The sequence below is a fragment of the Nymphaea colorata genome, chromosome 8 (genome assembly GCF_008831285.2).
Source record: "Nymphaea colorata isolate Beijing-Zhang1983 chromosome 8, ASM883128v2, whole genome shotgun sequence".
In the NCBI taxonomy this organism is placed as follows: domain Eukaryota; kingdom Viridiplantae; phylum Streptophyta; class Magnoliopsida; order Nymphaeales; family Nymphaeaceae; genus Nymphaea; species Nymphaea colorata.
This window is the reverse complement of record NC_045145.1, coordinates 7,922,864-7,947,130: the sequence shown is the minus strand read 5'-3', so window position 1 is coordinate 7,947,130 and position 24,267 is coordinate 7,922,864. Positions and strand designations below refer to the sequence as shown.

At 39.8% G+C, this 24,267-nt stretch overlaps 1 protein-coding gene across 2 annotated transcripts in view; it reads left to right on the top strand.

Annotated features, from left to right (window-relative positions):
• Positions 1-10,835: 10,835 nt before the first annotated feature.
• Positions 10,836-24,267, top strand: part of LOC116258307 (mitochondrial import inner membrane translocase subunit TIM50) — a 37,535-nt gene continuing 24,103 nt past the window's right edge. Inside the window, exon 1 of one of the 2 annotated variants that reach the window (XM_050079316.1) lies at positions 10,836-11,332. In XM_050079316.1, the coding sequence (XP_049935273.1) occupies positions 11,065-11,332 (268 nt within the window). In that variant the 5' untranslated portion in view covers positions 10,836-11,064. The remainder of the gene's footprint in view (positions 11,333-24,267) is intronic. The other variant, XM_031635391.2, reaches the window with a different exon arrangement.

The following is a 24,267-nucleotide window of genomic DNA, read 5'->3' as shown; positions in this document are numbered from 1 at the left end:
TAGTGTTCCAACTGATGACAACATTTTAGTTTTCCTTGTCAAAGATGTGTTCATAAATCTGGTGTCACCAGCTTTAGTAGTGTGCTACCTCATATGCTTAGGTCAAAATCCCAACCTGTTGGCCGATTAGTTCAATCAGTTCAGTCACTTGTTGACCAACTTGTGTTGCAAACCAACAAGTAATTGGTCAAAGTAGTGAATTAGTAAGTCTAGTCATTGGTCAGCCAACTAATCCTTGGCTTATAAATATATAGGTGCATTTTTTTTTGTATAAATATACATGTTTCTATATTTTATTTCCATACAAATTTCAGATCAACTTGGAAGTCGAATAGACTAGTCCTTGTTGGCCTTATTAAGGTATGGAACAACCTGTGTCCGACTTGCTCATATGTCATCTCCCTCTCTCTCTCTCTCTCTGTTCCTCCCTTCTCTCTCCTTCTTTGTTTGTTAAGAATGACAACATGCATTGCACCTTTTCTTTGCTTCCTTTCTTAATTGCTCACTGTCCTGATAATCCAGCTTGACTGTTCAGACTTTTCATCCAGAGTCTTGACTTCTGGAATTTAGATGGTCATTGTGGCACTGCACATTTAGTAACTTATTGGTCTTCTTGTTTTCCAAGTTTTGGGTGTTACTGTGCTTCTAATTTGGTTATAGTCCTATATCCATTATCCTTTGTGCAATATGTGATTCTGGTTTTTGTTTCAGGTTTGGGGCTCTTCAGAATAAGCTTGCATCTGCTTTATGTCGAAAACTTCATTCCATTGGCTGGGGAGTCACACATGCTGCAGCTGTTCCAAAACATGTAAGATGTACTAAATTACTATAGACTGTGAAATTGCAAGACAAATGCTTATTTTAAAAGTCTTCCAATGTTGAGTTGTTCAGGCTGCTCAGGCTCATACCAGGTTGGTGCTTTTCAAAGGCTGTCAAAAGCAACCATGCTCTAGTCCACTTTGATCTTGAGAATTAGAAGTATTGTTAGATGCATTATCAACTGGCATGTCAGGTCTAGATCTAGGATCCTCCTTCATCATCCCTTTCTCTTTTTTCTTCTTTGATTTCCTACTATTTCCAAGACCTTTTTCAGATGAATCTCTTTTCATGCTTGTGTTCAAGTGCATGGAGACAAAACCCAAATAAGCGAATATACTGCATTGGATGCCATGATGGTGGTGGGAATATACTGCAACCTGTAAGTGGTTCCCAAAGCATTCAATCAATCTTGTAATTGGCCGAACATTGAAATTCATAAAGATTGATCTTTGTAGACAAGGGCATTTTTGTAGAAAGGAGGGTTTCAAATATTGAATAATATACTATTTATACATCTACTTGAAATTGGCAGAAAAAAGTATCATCGGAATCTTAGATGCACCAGTTCTGGTTCAACATGGCGAACTGGTTTTCGGCTTGCTTGTCAACTTTCTTCATTAATGAAAAAATAAGCTGTTTTGGGTCTTATTTTTTTGTTGTTTGAATAGTTGGCACGTACTGATTCTTTCATCCTACTTCATGGTAAAATTTCTTACTGTTTCAACCGGTAACTCGTTTTCTCTCTGTCACGCTCTCACTCACTCTCTCTCTCTCTCTCTCTCTCTCTCTGTCTGTCTTTCTCTCTCACACACACACACACACGAGAACTGCAGAATGGTCGGTCAACTCTCATATTTGTGAAGTATTTCTTGGAAAAAAAATGCTAGATGTTTTTAGTCTACGATTCACCATCATATAGAAGTTGCCTTCAAGAAAGTTGCAGACATGTGGTTGTGGTCTGTTGACTCTGTTCGAACACCTGATAGAACAAACAGTTCGAATAGAATATAAACAAACACTAGACATGACAGATAGAATAGACAAAACTAACCATGGAAGAAACAAACATCAAACAGAACAGATAGATCGGATAAGGCAGAAACAAACATCAGACGGGACGGACAGAACAGACACACAAAACAAATGCCGAACAAAAAGAATATAGTGTTATGTTCCTAAAATCATCAAACGGTGGACAAGGAACATCATTGTCCATAAGGACAGGATGTCCTATCTGTCCTATTCCAATGGACAGCAATCAAACGACCTCTTAGGTGACACATTCTTACAAAAATCACCTATATCCTCCTTCATCATGGCTGTCCACCGGTCCCTATGGGAAAAACTATCTGCATGCTCAAGTATGTGTGCACCCAAGTGGGGAAGTTGTACATAGTCCACGTAACAACGTACCTCTAGCGGCCATTACATCCAGCTCCTATTACTTCAATAGATTGTTTCCTTCTAGTAGTCCAGTTCATTCCTTCAGGTGTAGACTTTACCACCAACATCTCATAAACAATGATAAGGCGAGTGGCTCTACCATCCCCCAAGCTCTTCACTTCATTGATGTTGCTCTTTATCATAGTTTTGTATCTAACCCGTAGGCTTATTTGTTTTATCCCATATGCCATCTGCACCATTACACATAAAAAACACTAACTAATTTAGCCCATGGAAGCCGTACTATGGCTCACTTAATTTTAGAAAAAATGCATTGTCCTGCCCACCCCTAGTCAAGTGAAGGTTTCCCATATATTTGTAGGACCCAGTCGTTATCCTCACAGCCACTATCATAAAACAAATAACCCTTCTCACATCTAAAACACTAATTAAACATGAAAATAGCAGAAAGGATTCAAATGTTAGATACATCATGCCCATCAAAACTGCAAGACAGCCAAAGTGCATTAATAGGTCGATGCTTACTTAGCATGCACAGCAATAACAGCTATTCGCAATGCCATTCATCAATTAATTGGCATGTACACTGCACCTCACTGTAAGTTGGATACTGATAGAGATTCAAATCTCCAAGAACATGAGCTGCAAAATCACTAACCGGCACTTTATATTGAATAATCATGGAGGTTCCCACCCAATGAGCCGATTCATGTCTGTCCACCATCAAAATTCGCCTCCTATCTCTTCCTATGTATAGTCGACTCTCATGGAGCTTCTTCAATGCCTCGATAAGATGCCTAATGCATATCAACACAGGTAGGTATCTACCTGGAACTTCAAAAATAAAAGCATCCAAGCAACAACGTGGCTGCTTCTTCAAGAGAGACAACTTTTGCCTGAAATAAATACCACAATAAGTGAGGAGGCTCAAAACTTCTTCTTTCTACACGTTGAGACAACAAAAGGTCTCTTAACTATAGATAGCAGAAAATGTTTATTGTATCTCACCTTCTTATTCAAAGTTGAGGACTAATGGATGTAACAGCTTCGTTCATCAATACTTGATCTCTTGACTAGCTTGGTTGCTTTATCAAATTTTGCTTGCATGTTTAGTAATGCTCCAAACATATATATGAGGAAAGAAACTAAGGTGGCAAAAGTTTATGGACCTATATCAATATTGAAGAAGTCTAACGTACAACGTAACTATAATTCAAAGTTACAACAGTCCAATGGCAACATAGCAATAGTTATCTAACAACAATCCAAAACAAACAGTCCAAGTACAAAAAGTAAATAAACAGTCCAGTCACAATAAAGTCCAATAGCAACAACTCAAAACTTCTTTCCCCCAATGAAGAATTATTTGATCCTTCACTATTGATTGCCACCATCATACCTACCAATAACAAAGTCAACATTTTCTAAATATATTAAAACACTGAATAAAAAAGAAATGTCAACACCATGAAAAACAGTCTTGTGAACTATTGTGTTTATTGGGGCTTGTCTTCCCCAACATTTGACTAAGGTAGTTGTTCTATTCTACCAGCATTTTAAACCTGAGCTTCTAATTCATTCATGTTAGTTTGGAACTACTTGATCACATCATTCATTCAGTTTATTTGCTCAGTAAGATCAGCTGTAAGAGCTCCTTTCGAGTGGGCATCTTGCCAAGTATATCAAGAGCAGGGACAACATTCCCATATGTGTGATCATGCCCGTTCCCGTCTTCATCCATAGCCTGAGCACCTTTCGGCAATTGAGCTTCCATTTCTTTAATTTTTTCCTACATAAAAAGTGAACAATTACACAAATATGCATGACAATAATTCTTATAATACTCAAATTAACACAATAAAAAGTAAGTTCCTAACAATCATTGCTTCAGTTTCCACATTATAGTTCGGGCTGGGTGTTCTGCAAGTCATGATCCACATTCTACTCGAGATGGTTTTAGTTTTCCATTTGGAGCGTATAACTATCAAAATGATGAAACAAAACGTTGACAATGTATAGTTTACCTTAAAAGAGCCATAGGAGGAGTTATGCTTACTATTTCACCATGGTATCACACAAAGCTTTCGGTCTCACTTGTATGATGAAACTTTAAGCATGAGGTGACTACATTTTGTTCACTTTTTTCCTTTATAAAAGACACATTCTTTTGTGAAAAACACTAATAACACATACAAAGTAGTTAATATCTAATATTTTCACTACCTTCTCTTCGAGTGCATCAAATCGCTCCATTAATTGCTTCCACTAATCAACAGGTATATCATGAAGATGATGTCACATACGTTCTTCAATATTGTTATGTTGTTTATAAATAGCCCCCTCAAATTAAATTGCCAATTCTTCCATAATTTTTCATATTATGATAATACATAATCTGAACCTCATTGCCTAGGTGTATTGTCAAATGCACCATAATATCAAAGAAATCTAGTGGAAATATGTTTTCTATTTGACATAAGATGATAACTATGTATTCCTAAATTAATTTAATTCACCATTTATCACTACTTGTGAAGTCAATTCTTCAAAAAATCGGCAAAACATGATTAACATTGAAGCCACCTGCTGAAACAATGATATTCACAATCTTAATGGAAGAAACTGATGTAAAAGCATAAATAAAGATAATCATGACTTTTAACCTGCTTACTTCTTGCTCTTTCTTGTTGACATGATGAGCGATATTTGAGGCAAAACCATGTAAGACTTTTAATCAATGCTTTGCACAATAAAAAAGATGATAGGCTGAAGTGTATGTTTGATATTCATCTCTTGTAGGTCCATATGATCATAAAGATGATCTTCCTACTTTCCCTCTATATTTAATAATATTCCATAATACTCTCATACATTTTTTTTATTGCATGACATCACTTAGTGGCAGCAAAAAAATATTAATTTTCATGCTAGGCAATTTTGGTCCAGGTATCAATAATGTGAACATTATTGAAGATTGGTTCATACATATCCAAGGAGGTAGATTATATGCAACCATTAATACATGTCATACACTATACAATGAATTTAGGTTTTTGAAAGATTTTGAACCCCATCACTTGCCGAACCTAATCCAACATTTTGATTATCTAATGCAAAACTTGGATGTAATTTATCGAATGATTCCATGTTTGGCCATCTATAGGATGTCTTAAATTAACATCTTTTGTATAACTCTCATCATGCTATCTCACATCAAAAGCAATCTTTATTGACATAAACAACTTTTTAAGTCATGGTATTAAAAAAAATGAAGCAATATATTCTAAAAAAAATGGATTTATCTTCACTTTCTCTCCATACCACAAATGTCATACTTATCTTTTTCTATGGAATCTTTCCAACACAATATACAGTTATTTGGATAAATGTGTATATTTTTATAGTTAAGACCTAATTTTGCGATCACATTCTTTGATTTATAATATGACTTTGGCAACCTTGCTGGTTTTGGAAATGCTTCAATCAATAGCTCCAGCAACATGTCAAAAGATTTATTGTTCCAACCATTCAAACACTTAATGTGGATTACATATAGTAAGAATGACAACTTCATGTATTGATGATACCAAGAATATAACTTTTCATCAACAAGATTTTGAAGTGAGTTATCTCTTTCCATATCATCCACTTTATTACTCTTTCCAAATAACTCCATCAAATCCCCTAAAATAATCGCAAGTAAATTCGTTCATCTCATCAGCATGTCAACCTGATTTATTGTCAGCACCAATGATGGTACCCACATGTTTGTCTCAATGAAGCCATAACATATTATATGATCAAACACATTTGTTGTTGTCTATAAAATGGTATTGAAGCACTTTCAACAAGGACACTTTAGTTTTCCCTCGCCAATTGCATTGTTGTCCTCAACGAATTTGATGAAACTCTACAATCTATGTAAGTACTCCATACAAACTTAAAAACAATTAATTGCTAATCTTGCCTTTGTATATATGTAAAGACAGAGAGGGAGAGAGAGAATGTTGACTCTAGCAATTTTTGTCCCATTAGACAACCCATTAGGGTCGTCTGATCATTTGATTGGATGGCCCTGATGCATTCCAATTTTTTTAAATTATTGTCATTCATTTGTCTCTCCTTGACTCTCTTCCTTTCCTCAATTGATAGGATTTGAATCGGATATACCTTTTACAATATCTGATTTTTTAGATATTTATATATTCAGATTCGGACTCGGATTTGAATGTAGATGAAAAAAGGCTCATATCTGAAACCAACTTTTAAATCTACATCTGAATGTGATCTGAATCCAACTTTTGGTTTATGTTTGAATCTTATCAAATCCGACTTCTAAGTTACATCTGAATCTGACTTTAAGTCATATCCTAATCCGACCTAAATCTGACTTTTAAGTTATATCCAAATCTGACTTTTAAATCATATCTGAATCTAATTGGAATATGACTTTTAAGCCATATGTAAATCTGATCAAAATCTGACTTTTAAATTCGATCAAAATTTGATTAGAAATCTAATTTTATTAATTAGCTAAGTTCGAAATGTATGTATCCACATTCAGAATTTAAATATTAGTTAATTTTAATAAAGTAAGCCAAAAACATATTGTTTAAATGTGTACCAATATTGAAGTAATGAGTAAATACTGAAGGAATGCATTCATGTGATTTATAGATCGTATTTTAAACATAGTTAAGGAACTAACAGATCTAATGAAGGCAAGTGTAACTACATGCTCAGATCTTAAGTACCAAGCCATTTGAGTTGGATCTTAGTGTCCTATTCTATTTAATGAGGTAATAATTACCAAGGGAAAATTATCATATTTTTTATCATTTTCTTGCATAAAATGATGTGTAACATGCTTCTCATCCATGCAGAATCAATTCCATAGATATGTAGAAGACAACAAAACATTACGATCACTTGAGAGACAATGAATAGTCAAACATTTTCAAATTAAGCTTGCAAGGGTTTACCCATTTTAAGTAATATATAATAAGATAATATGTACAAAAAAATATACACTAATCACCAAATGGACTATGAAACCCAATCTTAACCTTACCAGCCCAAACTTGGCTAGTGGTATTTGTTAAACCTATTGAAAGAGAGCAAGAAAGAGAGAGAGAGAGAGAGAAACAAAAAAAAGCAAAAAGAAGTATGTATTAGTCACACCACATCATCAAACTTCATTCTCTAGAACATGAAAACTTCAATTTTCAAAATTGTACTTAGCTATTGTTCTTTGATGCAACAAGAGACTAGATGAGTCACTCCTTGACAACCTCAATAAAAATGCATTTCACCATATAATATGAGCTTGCAAGGATTGTCTTTCAATGCCTTCACTTGCCAAAGTAGATATGTTATTTGTATTTTTAATATATACTTTGACCATATTGATATTATATTGAGGACAATGTTATCAAATTAACCAACATTATACAAATGAAACTGTTAAATAAATAAACATTTTAGACACAAATAACTATAGGTTTCACTTGATATAATGAAATCATATAAGTACAAAAAGAATATATTATACCTCTAATTTATGACTTAGTTTCAATGCAAGCAAATGCAAATGGTACTTTCTCTTCAAGACAAGGTGTATGCAACGAATCTTATGCATATATCAAAGCCTCAATGGTCTTTGCACCTAATCGACTTTTATATAAATCACAAATGCATCTACATGTATTAAATGTTGACTCTAATGCAATAGTTGATATAAGAATAGCTAAAATATCTCATCTCATTTTAGATAACACTAGGTATTTATGTGCATGGATCCACCATGTCAAAATATCAACTGGATTGTTTTTTGATAAATAGGTTCTTCCAAATCTAATTTAGTCTATTGACTCTATGATGATTTTTCAAGAAACTCATCTAATTCACTTGTTCTAGGCTTCTTATGAGAAGAAAATTCAACCAAAGAAGTAAATCTAGATACGTCAGTGTCTTTCTCAACATCAATAACCTAACTAGTAGAGGGTGTTTTCGATGCATAGGTAGCTTTATACTAATCATGAATATCACAAATGTAGTTCTTAATTGCAGAGACATATTCATATGCTTCATCTTTATAAAATTGTCTGCTTAATTATTTTTCATCTTATAATGAAGATCAAAAACCACTGTAGTTACTAAAATTAGATTTCACATATCCTAATACTTATCAAACTTTTCTTTTAGCCTCATCCCCGTATTTAAAAGACAAATATCTGAACTTGAACACATTTTCTTAATTTTCATCTTTCTCTCACAAAAATTCTTTAGGAAAGATATTAGAAATTTAATACTTTACCTTAGAAATGGCATTAGTATCATCATAAAATATGTTTAAATTATTCTGAATAATAGCAGCCTTCTTCCACTTGTCCTTATTTGTGTGTCAAATGATATTGACAATCAAGTTCTTGAAAATAACCGAAAACTTCTTTATATTTTAAAACTATATCAAGCATAAGAAATGTTGTGTTCCATCTAGTTGGAACATCAAGATATAGTTTTTTTTTTCACAAGCAACTTTGACATGATGTATTGCTCAATCAAAAATTTCACATTGAGTTGAAGATGCTTTGATATATTTAATGTTTTATCTGATCTTAACAATCACATCATTATTTCTTTGATATCATCTTGCACAACTAAGTTAAAGAATATGAGCAGCACATCTAACTTGAAAATTTTTTCATTACAAGCAAATGTATTTTTTCAAAAAGTCATTCCATCAATTTTGTACATATGCTGCCATTTGTCAAATAATTATCTAAAATAACTGAAAATAACTTACATTCAATGTTCTATTTTAATAAACAACCTCTGACGATTGATGCAAGTTTTTCTCCTGTATAAAGTGTTTCAACAACAACAATGTTAAGAACTTTCTTTTGTGTTTCTCAACTATTACCAATATAATATGCAGTCAAACATAAACAACCATGTTTCTAAAAAGATGAAATCTACATGTCAGATGTAAGACTAATCATCTCATTAATTTTATCCAAAATATTATGTGATTTTGTCATTTTATTTTCATAAATGTGTATGCAATCTGGTTTGACACTATTATGTGATAATAGCTTGAACTATGTTTGTAATCCTTGGGCAATGTCATTAGTGTTAATCTTTGCCCGTTTTGGTTATGGAGATGTTTTGTGTACATATAGCCTTGTAGGATGATGCCCTTTTATATAGTTACTATGTTATGATTTAGTTTTTGGCTAGGTGCTAATATTACATATGCTATGTGTGTTTTGCATAGTACACTCATTGACCTATCACTTTGATAGAGTAAAACAAATATTAGCTTAGGACAAGTCGAAAATGTTGGCCGCTTTTATATTGTGACATAGGTCAAGTCGCATTATTCTCCAATTATGAAGGCAAATCAGATTCACTATGCATACATCACATATATTGCATCATGCTTGTACAAAATGCATGATTATGGGTAGTACCATTATACCTTGCCCAGATGCTGATGAGCCCACCGGGGCTCTATCGAGAGGCAAGAGCACCGGCAGACCTACCAGCACTAGGAAAAGACGCTAGCATCTTGGATGGGTGACCTGGGAAGGAACGAAGGGATAGTTCCTTTTCCAATTTTTCACCCCATCTATGTTGCCACTACCATTGCCTTGGCAGCAAGCCTGTCGAGCCCTAGCTGGCCAACTGGCCCATTGCGAAGGCAGTGGATGGTGGCAACCAAGATGGGTGGAGAATTGAGATATTTGCCTCCCTCTGATCAAATAATGGATGCCCAGATGGGTTGCCCATTGGACAACAACAAACATAGAGTCAGCCTTATATATATATAAGTGTGTGTGTGTTTTGTAGATCTCTCCATCCAGGTTTGAACATCAGGAGGTGCAAACCTGGTAATCACCTCTGCCACATGCAGTGCATCAAATGACCATGATTAAATCAAGCACAAAATGGCTGGAGGATTTCTGCCCCTTATATATATATATATATATGTATATATATATAGTAATTGGTAATTGGTAAATAGCAGACCATTTGAGTAAGGGATAGAACCAAGCTTCTTAAATTTGTGTTAAAAAAATGTTTTAAACAAAATGTGAACCTCCTAATGTATTTATAAACACTCATCTTATATAAATAATGTTTAATTAGTTCAACTTATTTTTGTGAAAATTAATTTTTTATATGATCAAAATTTTGACGTTATAAGAACTGTTCATTTTTTTATTGCTAAAAAATATTATTAAAATAAACAAATGACTAACTTAATGTATGTTTTTCACCAAATCGTTCTTAAATCATCTCTATAAGGTTAGATTGAAAAAAAATATTTTAATGATTGATTTTAATAAATCTATTTTTGTTTGTTACCCAAATGTTCTAGTTTTTACCAACTTTTCGGAAACAGACACACACAGTCATTTTTTTATGAATCATTCACCCATTGTTTTGTTGGGGGGTCCTTGCATAATGCGGCCGATGCTTTGGTTGAAACCTTAACATTGATCCCACTGTTGTGCCTTGCTTTCGAGTCTCGCTCGCACGGTCGGCCCTTGCATCGGACTGACCATCACTGCCCTGTCCTTCCCTGTGATAGCTGTGCTGCTTTCGCTTACCGGCCCATGTGCATAAGGAGGTTCGTATCGCGAGGCCAGAGGGCCGGGGCCAACCTACAAAAGGTGCAAAAAGATGAGGCGGTTGGCTCGTTGGTTCGCTAAAAAAAAGACGGCCCGTCGTAAAGCCTCACAATTCACAAAACCCTCAGGCGGAGGAGGCCCTTGCCATTTCCTTTGGGTTTACCTGGCCTGTCACCTCTCTTGTCTCCGTGAGCCACTGTGAAAAATGATGGCTGCGACAACTCGGAGAGGGAGCAGCCTTCTCCTTCTAAACCTCTCAAAATCCAGGCCCTTGCTTGCCTGTAGAGCGTCTGCACGTGCCTATGCTTCTTCTCCTTCCTCTTCTGCTCCAGCTTCTTCTTCTGGGTCAGCTGGCGTATCTGATCATACTCCATCGCCACAAGCTAAGAACAAGAAACCATGGAGCTTCCTCAAGTTTGGTGTGTGGGGATCGATCACCGCATGCGCAGCTTTGGCTGGATATGCTACCGCCGGTGGGTGGTGGCGCTTTTCTTCACTTCCTGTGCTTTCTCCTTTCCCTTTCGTTTCTTGGAGTTTGGTGGTGTCGTTGTTCGATTCTTCTTTTTGGCGTATTGAGTTGCTTACTCATCTCATATTATGGGTGTTTAGGAGAATCTATTATTTCTTAATGTTTGATAATTGCATGGGGTTTGTTTCGATCAGGTCCAGCTTATGCTGATATTGGTTCCTAGATTTCTTAATGCTGCTCCCATTGTTGTGATCGTGATTAGGAACGACAACGATCTTAGAGATTGTGCGGCTCCTATTCGCCTTCTATTAACATTCCGCATTTCGGACTTCTATGGCTCTATCTTCTTATTTGCTTTTTTTGTGTTGAAGCCATTGGTGACATTTTTTGGCAATTTCAACGATTTGGCGAGACTTTTTTTTTTGTGAAAGTTATTGTTGTCATTATCTTATTATAGAGAGTTTACCCGTCTTCTGTGCCAAACATTGGAACTTTTATCAGCAACACTAGGGCAACTAGCTCTCGATAGAAATCAACCCCACGCCTGAATAGACATAAATCAACAAAAGACATTATATACATGAGAATGAATAAACGGACACATTCTAGTGGAAACATGCAAACTAAGTAAATAGAGAAGAAGCTTCAATTGAATCGAACGGACTATTTTGAGCTACCATCATAATTTTCTGCAGAACAGTAAGTCTTCATGAAGAGTGAGCTGGAGCTTCACAATGTCACATCATGCTGTGCTATCTTACTAGTGTAAATGCGCCATTTGAACATCTACTAGTTGCTTCAATTTGCTTAGCCTTCAAATCTCATTGTCTTTTGTCTAATCTGCTGTGTTATGAAGATGATGATGATGATGATCTTAGTCCCAACAAATTATGGGAATAAATGAGAAACAGTCATTAAGGCAAGACTAGTTGCAAAAAACTACAATTGACTGGAAGCTTTTTCTTTGGATTCCACCTTTTGGGAGGAAGCCTCCTATATTTGCCTTTTGCATTTGGTCAGTGAAGCCAAAGGCCATATTTCAGTTCTTTGGAATCTAAGCAGGTACTAATTGCGTTGATCCTTAGTAGCTGAGTGGCAGCAGCATTAGCTAAAACATTTCTGAGCCTGTTTAAGGAGATGGTGTTCTCTTGAAAATTTTAAATATGTCTTGTATATCTAATTTCTAAGTTATGCCAAGAAGTTGGTGTAGTTGCTTATTCTTTCTTGTTTTGGCCTATTGAAGTAAAATATCTTCTAAACTCTATTCCGGTCCAGTGGAACAATGAGACAGAATGCCCTGAACATGTCACAACACATAAAACGTGTTGGAATTTGCTAATGATTCAATATGCTGAATCGGTGATTTGACAGAACAAGCAACAAGTAATAGTATTCTCTCCAAGGCTATCCTGTACAACTGATAAACTAGCACCTTGAATTTTAATTTTGGTTCATTGGATGAATATAAGTAATACATCCTTTGGTAAATGGATTCAATAGTTGGGCAGCAGATGAATGAGTGATTAAATTTTGTTTCTCATCTCTTCATGCAATAGTCACAATTGAGGTGCTTAAATGAGGAAGAGGTTGGAGACCAAGAAGCTATGTCACATAGGTACGGGTGCTGGTCGGCCGTATATATATATATATATATATATATATATTACATAAAATATATAACATAAAAAAGAATTCAAACAAAATAACACATTCATGATTCAAAATTTATATTTTATAGATTCTAAAGAAGAAACTATTGAACAAAATATGAAAACGCAGTGTATGCATTTCCTAAGTGTAAATGGTGTAAAGGACAAAACTAAAATCCTAAATTTTGGATAGGAAAGGACTCTGTCAACTTTGACTGAGTCCTAAATCGGATGGATATGGTCTTAGGTACGTTGACCGTATCCGGTGCTGTTTAACTTTAACTTGTACCCAAGAAGTACCCGAGACAGTACCAGTGTCATACCTGACTGGTGCAGGTACGCTGCCTTTACAGCAGTACCCATGTGACAAAGCTAGGAAGTGAATTATTTATACCAGAGATTCTGGGTATGGACACATCCAATCTCTTCATCACCCGAAAAATAATTTTTCGTAATAATGAACCCCTTTCATTGAACCTATATTAAGGAGATTATTGCTTGGAACATCTTTTGATCACCAGCATTGTATTGTTCTCTACAATTGGGGTTTCAACTATGCTTATAAGTAATGGAAAAGCTACCGAACTGGCAGACATAAAAATGGTAAATGCAAGAAATTTCATTTCTTTGGAAAATAACTTTCAAAACTCAAAGGTACAGGTTTCTTTACCACCTCAACAGCCATTGTGCATAATCATGAACCAATCCTTGCTCTACTCTATATTGTCTAATAGTGGAAGATCAAAGGTCATTTATATTATGTATGTTTCTTGATGTTACTGTTACCATTTTCCAATCACAGAATAAATGATGTTTATTCTCTCAGACTGTTGTTATTGAACTAAAACATAGTTCTCTCTATATTGTTAATAACATGCAATATATGGATGGTGTAGCTTCATTTCTTTGTGAAGATTGTTTAAGCTGTATTTGTTTGATTATTATAGTTGCAATTGCTTTAACTGTAATTGTTTGATTGTTATAGTTTCTTCTGTGTACTTTTATTGGATGGATGGAGCAATTTCTTAGCAAGTCTTTCTTTTAATGATCCCAATTCACGTTGATGTTCTTAAAGGTGATTTCTGATATCTCAGCCTTAGGAACACTTAGCTCGGCTTGGTTGGTTTCTCCTTGAAATCGAGTGAACAATGCAAAATTCCAAAAGACTCGGCCAAGTCATGGGCTGACTTGGTCTGTCACCTTGTTTTGGCTCAAGTTGAACAGTCACATATGCATGTATTCTTAGTCACTGTTATTCTATGTGTCTAATATGTAAAAGAAGATATATTCATATATTAATAATGTATAGTTGTATACATATGTATTGTTTAGTACAGTGGATATTGTTAGAATATGTTGTTGTGGGAACCGGGTCCATATCTGGACCCGGTTCTATGGGGCGTGGGTACCGAGGCGGGCTCGGTACCCTAGGCGGCTTCTCCTCTCTCCCTCTTTATATTGTCACTTATGTATAAGTGTTGAATTAAGTGAAATAGAACTTTCTCTCTCCTAGGGTTGCGGATGTGCACCTAGGTAGAGCTTCCCGTGGTTTTTTCCTCGTTCGAGGTTTTTCCACGTACATCGTGTGTTCTTCCTCTTCTTCCTCTACGTGGTTCGTGTTTCTACATGGTATCAGAGCAATCGAAGTTGGAGAAGAGTTTTTTTTCCCGAGGATCGTTAGACGTGGAAGTCTTTCGTCGCCCGACGCCGTTGAAGTTCCGGCGCCGCTGCTGCCCTTGTGACGTCGCCCTGCTCTGCCGCCGCCGTCCTCCATTCCGCCGCTGGTTGCGCCTCCGCAGTCCTCCGTTCGGCCCGTTCTAGGTTTCTGCCACCGTGGGTGGCCTCTGTTTTGCGCCGTCGCCTGCCTTCCGTCGCCGCTGCCTCATTTCCGCCGCCGTCAACTCTCCGTTTCTGTGCCTCTTGTTGCTGTGTGCTTGTTTGTGATGGCAGAAGCGATGGGGACTCAAAAAGATGCCGTTCTTGACGCGGGCAGCGCCTCCAAGACTGAGAACGTGCCGATCCAGGTCACCTCCATCCGTCTGACCAATGACAATTACCTATCTTGGTCTGCCGCTCTCGAGATTGGGATTACTAGCCGTGGGCGTCTCTCTTACATCACTGGCGACAAACCTGCGCCCATCAAATCTGATCCTCAATGGGCGACGTGGGCGTTGGAGGACAGCCAGGTGAAGGTGTGGATTATCAGCTCCGTGTCCTCCGATATCCAGCCCCTCATTCTGCGGAAGCCGACCTCTTTCGATATGTGGACTGTGCTTGCAAAGATGTATGGTCGCAAGAAGAGACATTTGCGCACCTATCAGATTAAACGCAGTATTTACTCCCTGACACAGGGTGATTTGTCTGTTGCTGCCTTCTATGCTGCCCTGAAGACCAAATGGGAGGAGCTAGATTATCATGTGACTGATGAGTGGAAGTGCGGTTCAGATCATTCCCTCTACTAGGAAAATGGAATGGATGGACCGTACGTTTCTGTTTCTGGGAGGCCTGCGGGATGAATTTGAGTCTATTCGTAGCCAGATTCTTAATGGTGATGAGATTCCGGGGATAGAGGAAGTATATGCTCGTGTTGAGTCTGAAGAACAACGTCGCCAGGTGATGCATCTTGATACCGGTCATGGCCCTTCTGCCTTTGTCAGCCGTGCCTCAGGGACTGGGCAGCGTCCTGCCCGGCATTGCACTCATTGCAACAAGTTGGGGCATTCGGTGGATTTCTGTTGGGATCTTCATCCCGAGAAGAGACTGGTCAGAGGTCGTCCTCCCTCTGGCAAGCGTAGCCCTTCTGTGTCTGATTCCAGTCAAAGCAATCCTTCTAGTGGTGCAAAGTCCAAGCTGTCCCCTGATCAACTCAAGGAGCTACAGGCGTACATCAGCCGCCTATCTACTACCCCTGCGGAGTCCTCCACGTCTGAAGGGGCTCAGCTAGCCCAAGCCCTCGTTGCCTCGACTGATCAAGGTAACCCCTCTCTTGGTGATTGGATTGTTGATAGTGGAGCCACTCACCACATGACAGGGGACTCTAAACTCTTTCAAGAATATCAACTTTCCTCTGGCAAGCAACGTGTGTCTATGGCAGATGGGTCTTCTATCTCTGTGGCTGGGAAAGGGAGCTTGTCCCTGTTGAACAAATACCGTCTCCACAATGCCCTGCATGTTCCAAATATTCCTGTGAACTTACTCTCTGTCAGCAGTATTACTAAAGAATTAAACTGTAATCTGATTTTTTCTGCTGATCACTGTTCCCTGCAGGACTTGGTGACGGGGAAGAAGATTGGGATTGGTTCGGTTACTGATGGGCTCTACAGGCTGCCGGTAAAAGTTGCTTCAGCATTGATTTCTGCCACGAGTGGTCACTTGTCTGGTGTGAACGATAGATCTACTGTTCTGCGATGGCACGAGCGTCTTGGACATCTCTCCTTTCCGTTAATAAAGAAGTTGTTTTCTCATTTGTTTGCTTCTGTCTTCATTGACTCCTTCGCTTGTGAAGTGTGTCAATTGGCTAAACATGTCAGGGCTTCGTACCCTATTTCATTGAATAAAACCACTCATCCGTTTGCCTTAGTTCATTCCGATGTTTGGGGTCCTTCTGGAGTACCCACGTGTGGTGGTTGTCACTATTTTTTGACGCTTATTGATGATTACTCTAGATGTACGTTCGTGTACTTGTTGCGAGAACGTAGTGAGGTTCCAGCAGTTGTGAAAAACTTTGTTGCCTTTGTTGAGACTCAATTCCATACAACTGTTCAAGCTTTCCGTACGGATAATGCAAGGGAATATGTCTCCCAATCCGTTGATGATTTCTTGAAAGGCAAGGGTATTGTTCATGAAACCTCTTGTAGTTATACCCCTCCTCAAAATGGTATAGCTGAACGAAAAAATCGTCATCTTTTGAATGTTACCCGGGCCATTATGTTCCAACGTCATGTCCCTAAGCGGTATTGGGGTGATGCACTTCTCACTAGTGCACATCTCATTAACCGTATGCCTACTAGGGTGTTGGATGGTCAGTCTCCTTATTCTACCCTGTGGCCCACTCAGAATCCGTGGCCTCTTACTCCTCGTGTCTTTGGGTGCAGTTGTTTTGTGCATAATCATAGCCCTACTCTCAAAAAACTTGATCCCCGGTCTATTAAAGGAGTTTTCTTGGGGTACTCTTCCACTCAGAAAGGGTACAAATGTGTGGATCCCACTACTTCCAAAGTGTATGTTTCGAGGGATGTCACATTTCATGAACATGAGTCGTATTTTCCGGTGAATCCTCTTCAGGGGGAGTGTCTTGGGAACAAAGGGGAAGAGTATTCTTCTAATCAGCTGATTCAGTTTATGGAGTTTTTGGAGTACAAGGTTAGTCCCAGTGTGATTGACACAGTCACGGTCAGTAATGAGAAGGGCAGTCATATGGAAGGGGTCACGGTGGATGCTCAGCCCACTGTTGCCCGGGATCACTTGTTTGGCCAGGTTTATGTCAGAAAGGAGAAAGCTACAACCAATCCCAATCCTGTGATCTCCCCGGATGACCCAAGTCCATCGAATGAAGAGCTCCCTATTGCTTTGCGCAAAGGCACCAGGTCATGTACTTCTCACCCTATTCAGAGATTTGTTTCTTATGCTAAGCTCAGTACAAATTACAAGTGTTTTATCACAACCTTATCCAAAGTTGTTATTCCCAGGTCGGTGGATGATGCTAAGGATGATCCCAAGTGGTTACATGCTATGACGGAGGAGATGGGTGCGTTAGCTAAGAACAAAACATGGGAAGTTGTTGATACCCCTAAAGGGACACACTTAGTTGGCTCTAAGTGGGTTTACAACGTGAAGTACAAACCTGATGGCACTGTAGATTGATATAAAGCTCGTCTGGTTGCAAAGGGGTTCAGCCAGAAGTATGAGATCGACTATCTTGAGACCTTTGCCCCTGTTGCAAAGTTGAAGACCGTGAGGGTTATTCTTGCTCTTGCTGTGCACAGGAAGTGGCGCATGGACCAGCTTGATGTTCAAAATGCGTTCTTGAACGGCCATCTGGAGGAAGAAGTCTATATGAGCATGCCTCCCGGGTATGTTCAAGAGGGAAAATGTTGTCACCTCAAGAAAGCTTTGTATGGCCTGAAGCAGTCGCCTAGAGCTTGGTTTGAGAGACTAAGGATCGTTATGAAGTCTACTGGGTACAAGCAAGGAAATGGAGATCATACCCTATTCATAAAGCAGAGAGATGGTCTGGTGAGTCTTCTCCTTGTCTACGTTGATGATATGATTGTCACTGGCAGTGATGAAGAAGAAAACAGAAAGATGAAGGAGAGATTAGCTAAAGAATTCGACCTCAAGGATCTGGGTAAGCTGAGATACTTTCTGGGGATAGAGATTGCTCGATCAGAGACGGGGCTGGTTATGAATCAAAGGAAGTACACTCTTGACTTACTAAAGGAGACATGTAAACTTGGTTGTAGGCCCTATCTTACTCCTATGGAGTCAGGGACTAAGATAAGTATCAAGACGGGCACTATTCTGGATGAGGAAGGAAAAGGGCGATATCAGAGGCTAGTCGGCAAGCTTATCTATCTTACTCTAACTCGCCCTGATATCACGTATGCGGTAAATGTGCTAAGTCAATTTATGCATGCTCCCACGGATTGTCACTGGAAGAGTGCAGAAAGAGTGTTGGGATATCTAAAGAATGACCCAGGAAAAGGACTGCTGTATACTCGACAAGACAAACTTACTATTGAGGGCTACTCAGATGCAGATTGGGCAGGTTGCACTGACACAAGGAGGTCCACTACAGGGTATTGTATCTTTCTTGGAGGTAACCTAGTTGTTTGGAGAAGTAAGAGGCAAGAAGTATGTTCGAGGTCTAGTGCTGAGGCTGAGTACAGAGCTGTTGCAATGGGGGTTATAGAGATGCTGTGGCTGAAGATTCTTTTGACTGATATTGGTGTGGAACGGAGAGATAAAATGAAGATGTACTGTGACAACAAGTCTGCGATTAATCTTGCCAATAATCCAGTTCTACACGACAGGACCAAACATGTGGAGATTGACCGTCATTTTATCCGGGAACGCATTGACTCAAAGGAGCTGATTCTGCCATATATGAAGTCTGAAGATCAAGTTGCAGACGTCCTAACTAAAGGGCTTTGTACTTCTTCATTCGAAAAGAATGTTAGCAAGCTTGGCATGTTTGACATGTATGCCAAGCTTGAGGGGGAGTGTTAGAATATGTTGTTGTGGGAACCGGGTCCATATCTGGACCCGGTTCTATGGGGCGCGGGTACCGAGGCGGGCTCGGTACCCTAGGCGGCTTCTCCTCTCTCCCTCTTTATATTGTCACTTATGTATAAGTGTTGAATTAAGTGAAATAGAACTTTCTCTCTCCTAGGGTTGCGGGTGTGCACCTAGGTAGAGCTTCCCGTGGTTTTTTCCTCGTTCGAGGTTTTTCCACGTACATCGTGTGTTCTTCCTCTTCTTCCTCTACGTGGTTCGTGTTTCTACAGATATTATAAAATTATATTAGTATTTAGTATAATGTATTAAGAAAGTCAAACATATGCTGATGTGGCAAACATGAACTTATGCACAGTTGAGTCATGTGTCATCAGGTTTTGTGCCATGCTTAATGTTAGCAGTTTCCTTTCTTAAATATGCCATGACAAATTTCTTCCAATTGAATGACTGGAGTCCTGACATGATTTTGTTTCTAATTTTTCTGCACTCTTGGTAATTGTTAGAATATCTTGTATAGGGAACCGGGTCTGGATATGGACCCGGTCCCATGGGCACGGGTACCGAGGGTGGCTCGGTACCCTAGGCGGGTCTCCCACTTATATAATCTCACTTATTGTGTAATGGTTGATTAAGTGGAAATAACATTCTCTCTCCTAGGGTTGCGGTTTTGCCCTTAGGTTAGAGCTTCTCCGTGGTTTTTCATCTCTTACTGAGGTTTTCTACGTATATCGTGTGTTTCTTCTCCGTTCTCTTTTTGTGTTGCTTGTTTCTACATGGTATCAGAGCCAGCGCATGTGGCTTTTTTGGTGTGATCGTGGAGTTTCCGCCTGTTTCCGCCGCCGTTGGAGTTCCTTTTTTTCCGCCGCCCGCCGCCGCTGATGTTTCTGCCGCCGTCGCCGCCGTTGACGTTTCCACCGCCACCGCTGCTTGGACGTTCTTTGCGCCCGCCGCTGGCGTGTGCACCTGTTGCCGTGACTGTTGTTTCGCCTCCGCCGCTGGTGACCTACGGCGCCGTCGTTCTTCCGCCGCCGCCAGGGTTTCACTCCGCCAGGGTTTCACTCGCCGTCGCCGTCAGGGCTACTTCTGCCGCCGCCGTCAGGCCTTAGGCCTTCTTCCGCCGTGGTTCTTCCGCCTTCGCGGCCTCTTGTCCTGTTGTCTCTTGTGTTGGTGCCGCGTTTCCTGGTGTTGGGATTGTGATGGTCGAAGAGATGACTTACAAGATCGATGTTGCCTTTGACTCGGGCAATAATACCAAGAGCGAGAACTTGCCTGTTCAAGTCACCTCCATTCGGCTGAACAAAGACAACTATCTCTCTTGGTCTACTGCACTTGAAATAGGGATTACCAGTCGCGGTCGCCTTCCCTATATCACTTGGGAGAAACCTGCACCTTCTAAAACGGATCCACAATGGGCGACGTGGGCGTTGGAAGATAGCCAAGTGAAAGTATGGATCATTAGTTCTGTTTCCGCTAATATTCAGCCTCTGATCTTGCGTAAGTTGACTGCATATGACATGTGGACTGTGCTTGCACGGATGTATGGCCGTAAGAAGAGAGTCTTGCGCACGTACCAAATCAAACGTGGCATCTACTCCCTCAAACAGGGTGACTTGTCTGTGGCATCCTTCTTTGCATCCCTGAAGACTAAATGGGAGGAACTGGACTATCATGTGAATGATGACTGGCATTGTGGTTCTGATCATGCCTTGTACTGGGAAAAAGAATGGATGGACCGGACTTTTATTTTCCTTGGAGGATTACGTGATGAATTTGAATCTATTAGGAGCCAAATTCTCAATTGTGACGAGATTCCTGGGATTGAGGAGGTGTATGCCCGGGTAGAATCTGAGGAACAACGTCGCCAAGTCATGCATATTGACTCCAGCCAAGGGAGTTCTCCCTCAGCGTTTGTTAGCCATGCCTCAGGGACTGGACAACGTCCTATTCGGCGCTGTAGTCATTGTAACAAGTTGGGGCATTCTGTGGATTTCTGTTGGGATATTCATCCTGAGAAGAGACTTGTTCGTGGTCGTCCTCCTTCTAGTCGGCGAGGGTCTTCTGTGCCTGACTCTAGTCAGGGTAGTTCGTCATGTTAAAAAATCAAAGCTTTCCTCTGATCAAATCAAGGAATTGCAAGCTTATATCAGCCAGCTTTCTACTACACAAGAGGAAACTTCCACGATCGAGGGAGCTAAGTTAGCTCAAGCTCTTGTGGCCAAAAGTGATCAAGGTAATCCCTCCCTTGGTGATTGGATTGTTGACAGTAGGGCTACACATCATATGACAGGGGATCCTAAGCTGTTTCAAGAATACAAATTGTCTTCAGGGCAGCAACGCGTGTCTATGGCTGATGGGTCTTCTATCTCTGTGGCTGGAAAAGGGAGTTTGTCCTTGTTGAATGAATATTGTCTGCATAATGCTCTTCATGTTCCCAATATTCCTGTGAACTTGTTATCTGTCAGCAGTATTACCAAAGAACTAAATTGTAATCTGATTTTTTCTGCTGACCATTGTTTCCTACAGGACTTGGTGACGGGGAAGAAGATTGGGATTGGTTCGGTTATTGATGGACTCTACAGACTGCCCGTGCAAGTTGCGTCTGCCTTGATTTCAGCCACTAGTGGACAGTTGTCAGGTGTGGAAGACAGGTCTATCATTATGCGATGGCACGAGCGTCTTGGACATCTCCCATTCCAGTTGATCAAGAAGTTATTTCCTAGGCTTTTTACTTTTGTTTCCATTGACTCCTTCACATGTGAAGTGTGTCAATTGGCTAAGCATGTCAGGGCTTCGTACCCTATTTCTTTCAATAAAACCACCCGTCCGTTTGCTTTGGTTCATTCTGATGTTTGGGGTCCTTCGGGAGTACCCACTTATCGTGGTTTTCATTATTTTATGACTCTTATTGATGACTACTCCCGTTGTACGTTCGTGTACCTGTTGAAAGAACGTAGTGACGTTCCTGTCATTGTCAAAAACTTTGTGGCTTTGTTGAGACTCAGTTTCAGACCTCTGTTCAGGCTTTCCGCACTGATAATGCTAGAGAGTATGTCTCTCAATCTCTAGATGATTTCTTGAAGAGCAAGGGTATTGTTCATGAAACGTCCTGTAGTTACACACCTCCCCAAAATGGCGTGGCTGAACGGAAGAATCGCCATTTAGTAGATGTCACTCGGGCTATTATGTTCCATCGGCAGGTTCCTAAGCGCTACTGGGGTGATGCACTTCTCACTAGTGCCCACCTTATTAATCATATGCCTACCCGTGTGTTGCAGGGTCATTCCCCATATTATATGCTTTGGCCTACTCAGAATCCCTGGCCTCTTACTCCTCGGGTGTTCAGGTGTGTCTGTTTTGTTCATGACCATAGTCCCACCCTCAAGAAACTTGACCCTCGGTCTATCAAGGCTGTCTTCCTGGGGTATTCCTCCACTCAGAAGGGACACAAATGTGTTGATCCTACCACTTCTAAAGTCTAGTCTCCCGGGATGTTACTTTTCATGAGCATGAGACATACTTTCTTTTGAATCCTCTTGAGGGGGAGTGTCTAGGGAACAGTAGTGAAGAGTATTCCTCAAATCAATTGATGGATTTCTTGGATTACAAGGTTAGTCACAGTGTGGCAGACACAGTCAGAGATGGTAGAGTCAGTCACATGGACGGCGCCTTGTTGATAATCAGTCCACAGCTCGTGATCACTTGTTTGGCCAGGTGTACACCAGGAAGAAGACAGATGTGGTTGAGAATGTTGATATAACCAATCCCAATCCTGTGAGTTCCCCGGATGACCCAAGTCAAATCAATGAAGAGCTTCCTATAGCCTTGCGCAAGGGCACCAGGTCATGTACTTCTCATCCTATTCTGAGATTTGTCTCTTATGCGAAACTTAGTAAAGATTACAAATGCTTTATTACATCCTTGTCTAAGTCTGTGATTCCCAGGTGTGTGGAAGATGCTAGAGAGGATCCTAAATGGCTACATGCCATGACAGAGGATATGGATACCTTGGCGAAGAATGATACTTGGGAAGTAGTTGATATTCCCAAGGGGACTCATTTAGTTGGTTCCAAGTGGGTGTTCAATGTGAAATACAAACCGGATGGTACCGTGGAGAGGTATAAGGCTCGTCTTGTTGCAAAGGGGTTCAGCCAAAAATATGGTATTGATTACCTTGAAACCTTTGCCCCTGTTGCTAAACTGAAAACTGTGAGGGTCATCTTAGCTCTTGCCGTGCAAAAGAAGTGGAGCATGGACCTGCTGGATGTCAAGAATGCCTTCTTGAACGGCTAACTACAAGAAGAGGTCTACATGAGCATGCCTCCTAGATATGTTCAAAGCGGAAAATGTTGTCATCTCAAAAAAGCCTTGTATGAATTAAAGCAGTCTCCTAGAGCATGGTTTGAAAGGCTGAGGATAGTGATGAAGACTAATGGATACAAACAGGGAAATGGTGATCACACCTTATTCATTAAGCAGAGAAATGGCCTGGTGAGTCTTCTTCTTGTGTATGTTGATGATATGATAGTCACAGGTGACGATGAAGAAGAAAAAAGGAAGATGAAGGAAAGGTTAGCGGCCGAATTTGATCTTAAAGATCTGGGTAAACTAAGGTACTTTCTGGGGATCGAGATTGCTCGCTCAGAGACAGGGCTTGTTATGAGCCAAAGGAAATACACACTGGATCTTTTAAAGGAGACTGACAAACTTGGATGTAGGCCCTTTCTAACTCCAATGGAGTCCGGTACAAAGATAAGCATCAAAACTGGCAACATCCTAGATGAGGAAGGAAAAGGGCGGTATCAGAGGTTGGTTGGTAAGCTCATCTATCTTACTCTTACTCGCCTTGATATTACTTATGCTGTGAATGTGTTGAGTCAGTTTATGCATGCTTCTACTGATTGTCACTGGAAGAGTGCAGAAAGAGTGTTGGGGTACCTAAAGAATGACCCAGGGAAAGGATTACTCTATACTCAGCAAGACCAACTTAATATTGAAGGATACTCTGACGCAGATTGGGCAGGATGCACTGATACTAGGAGGTCTACCACAGGGT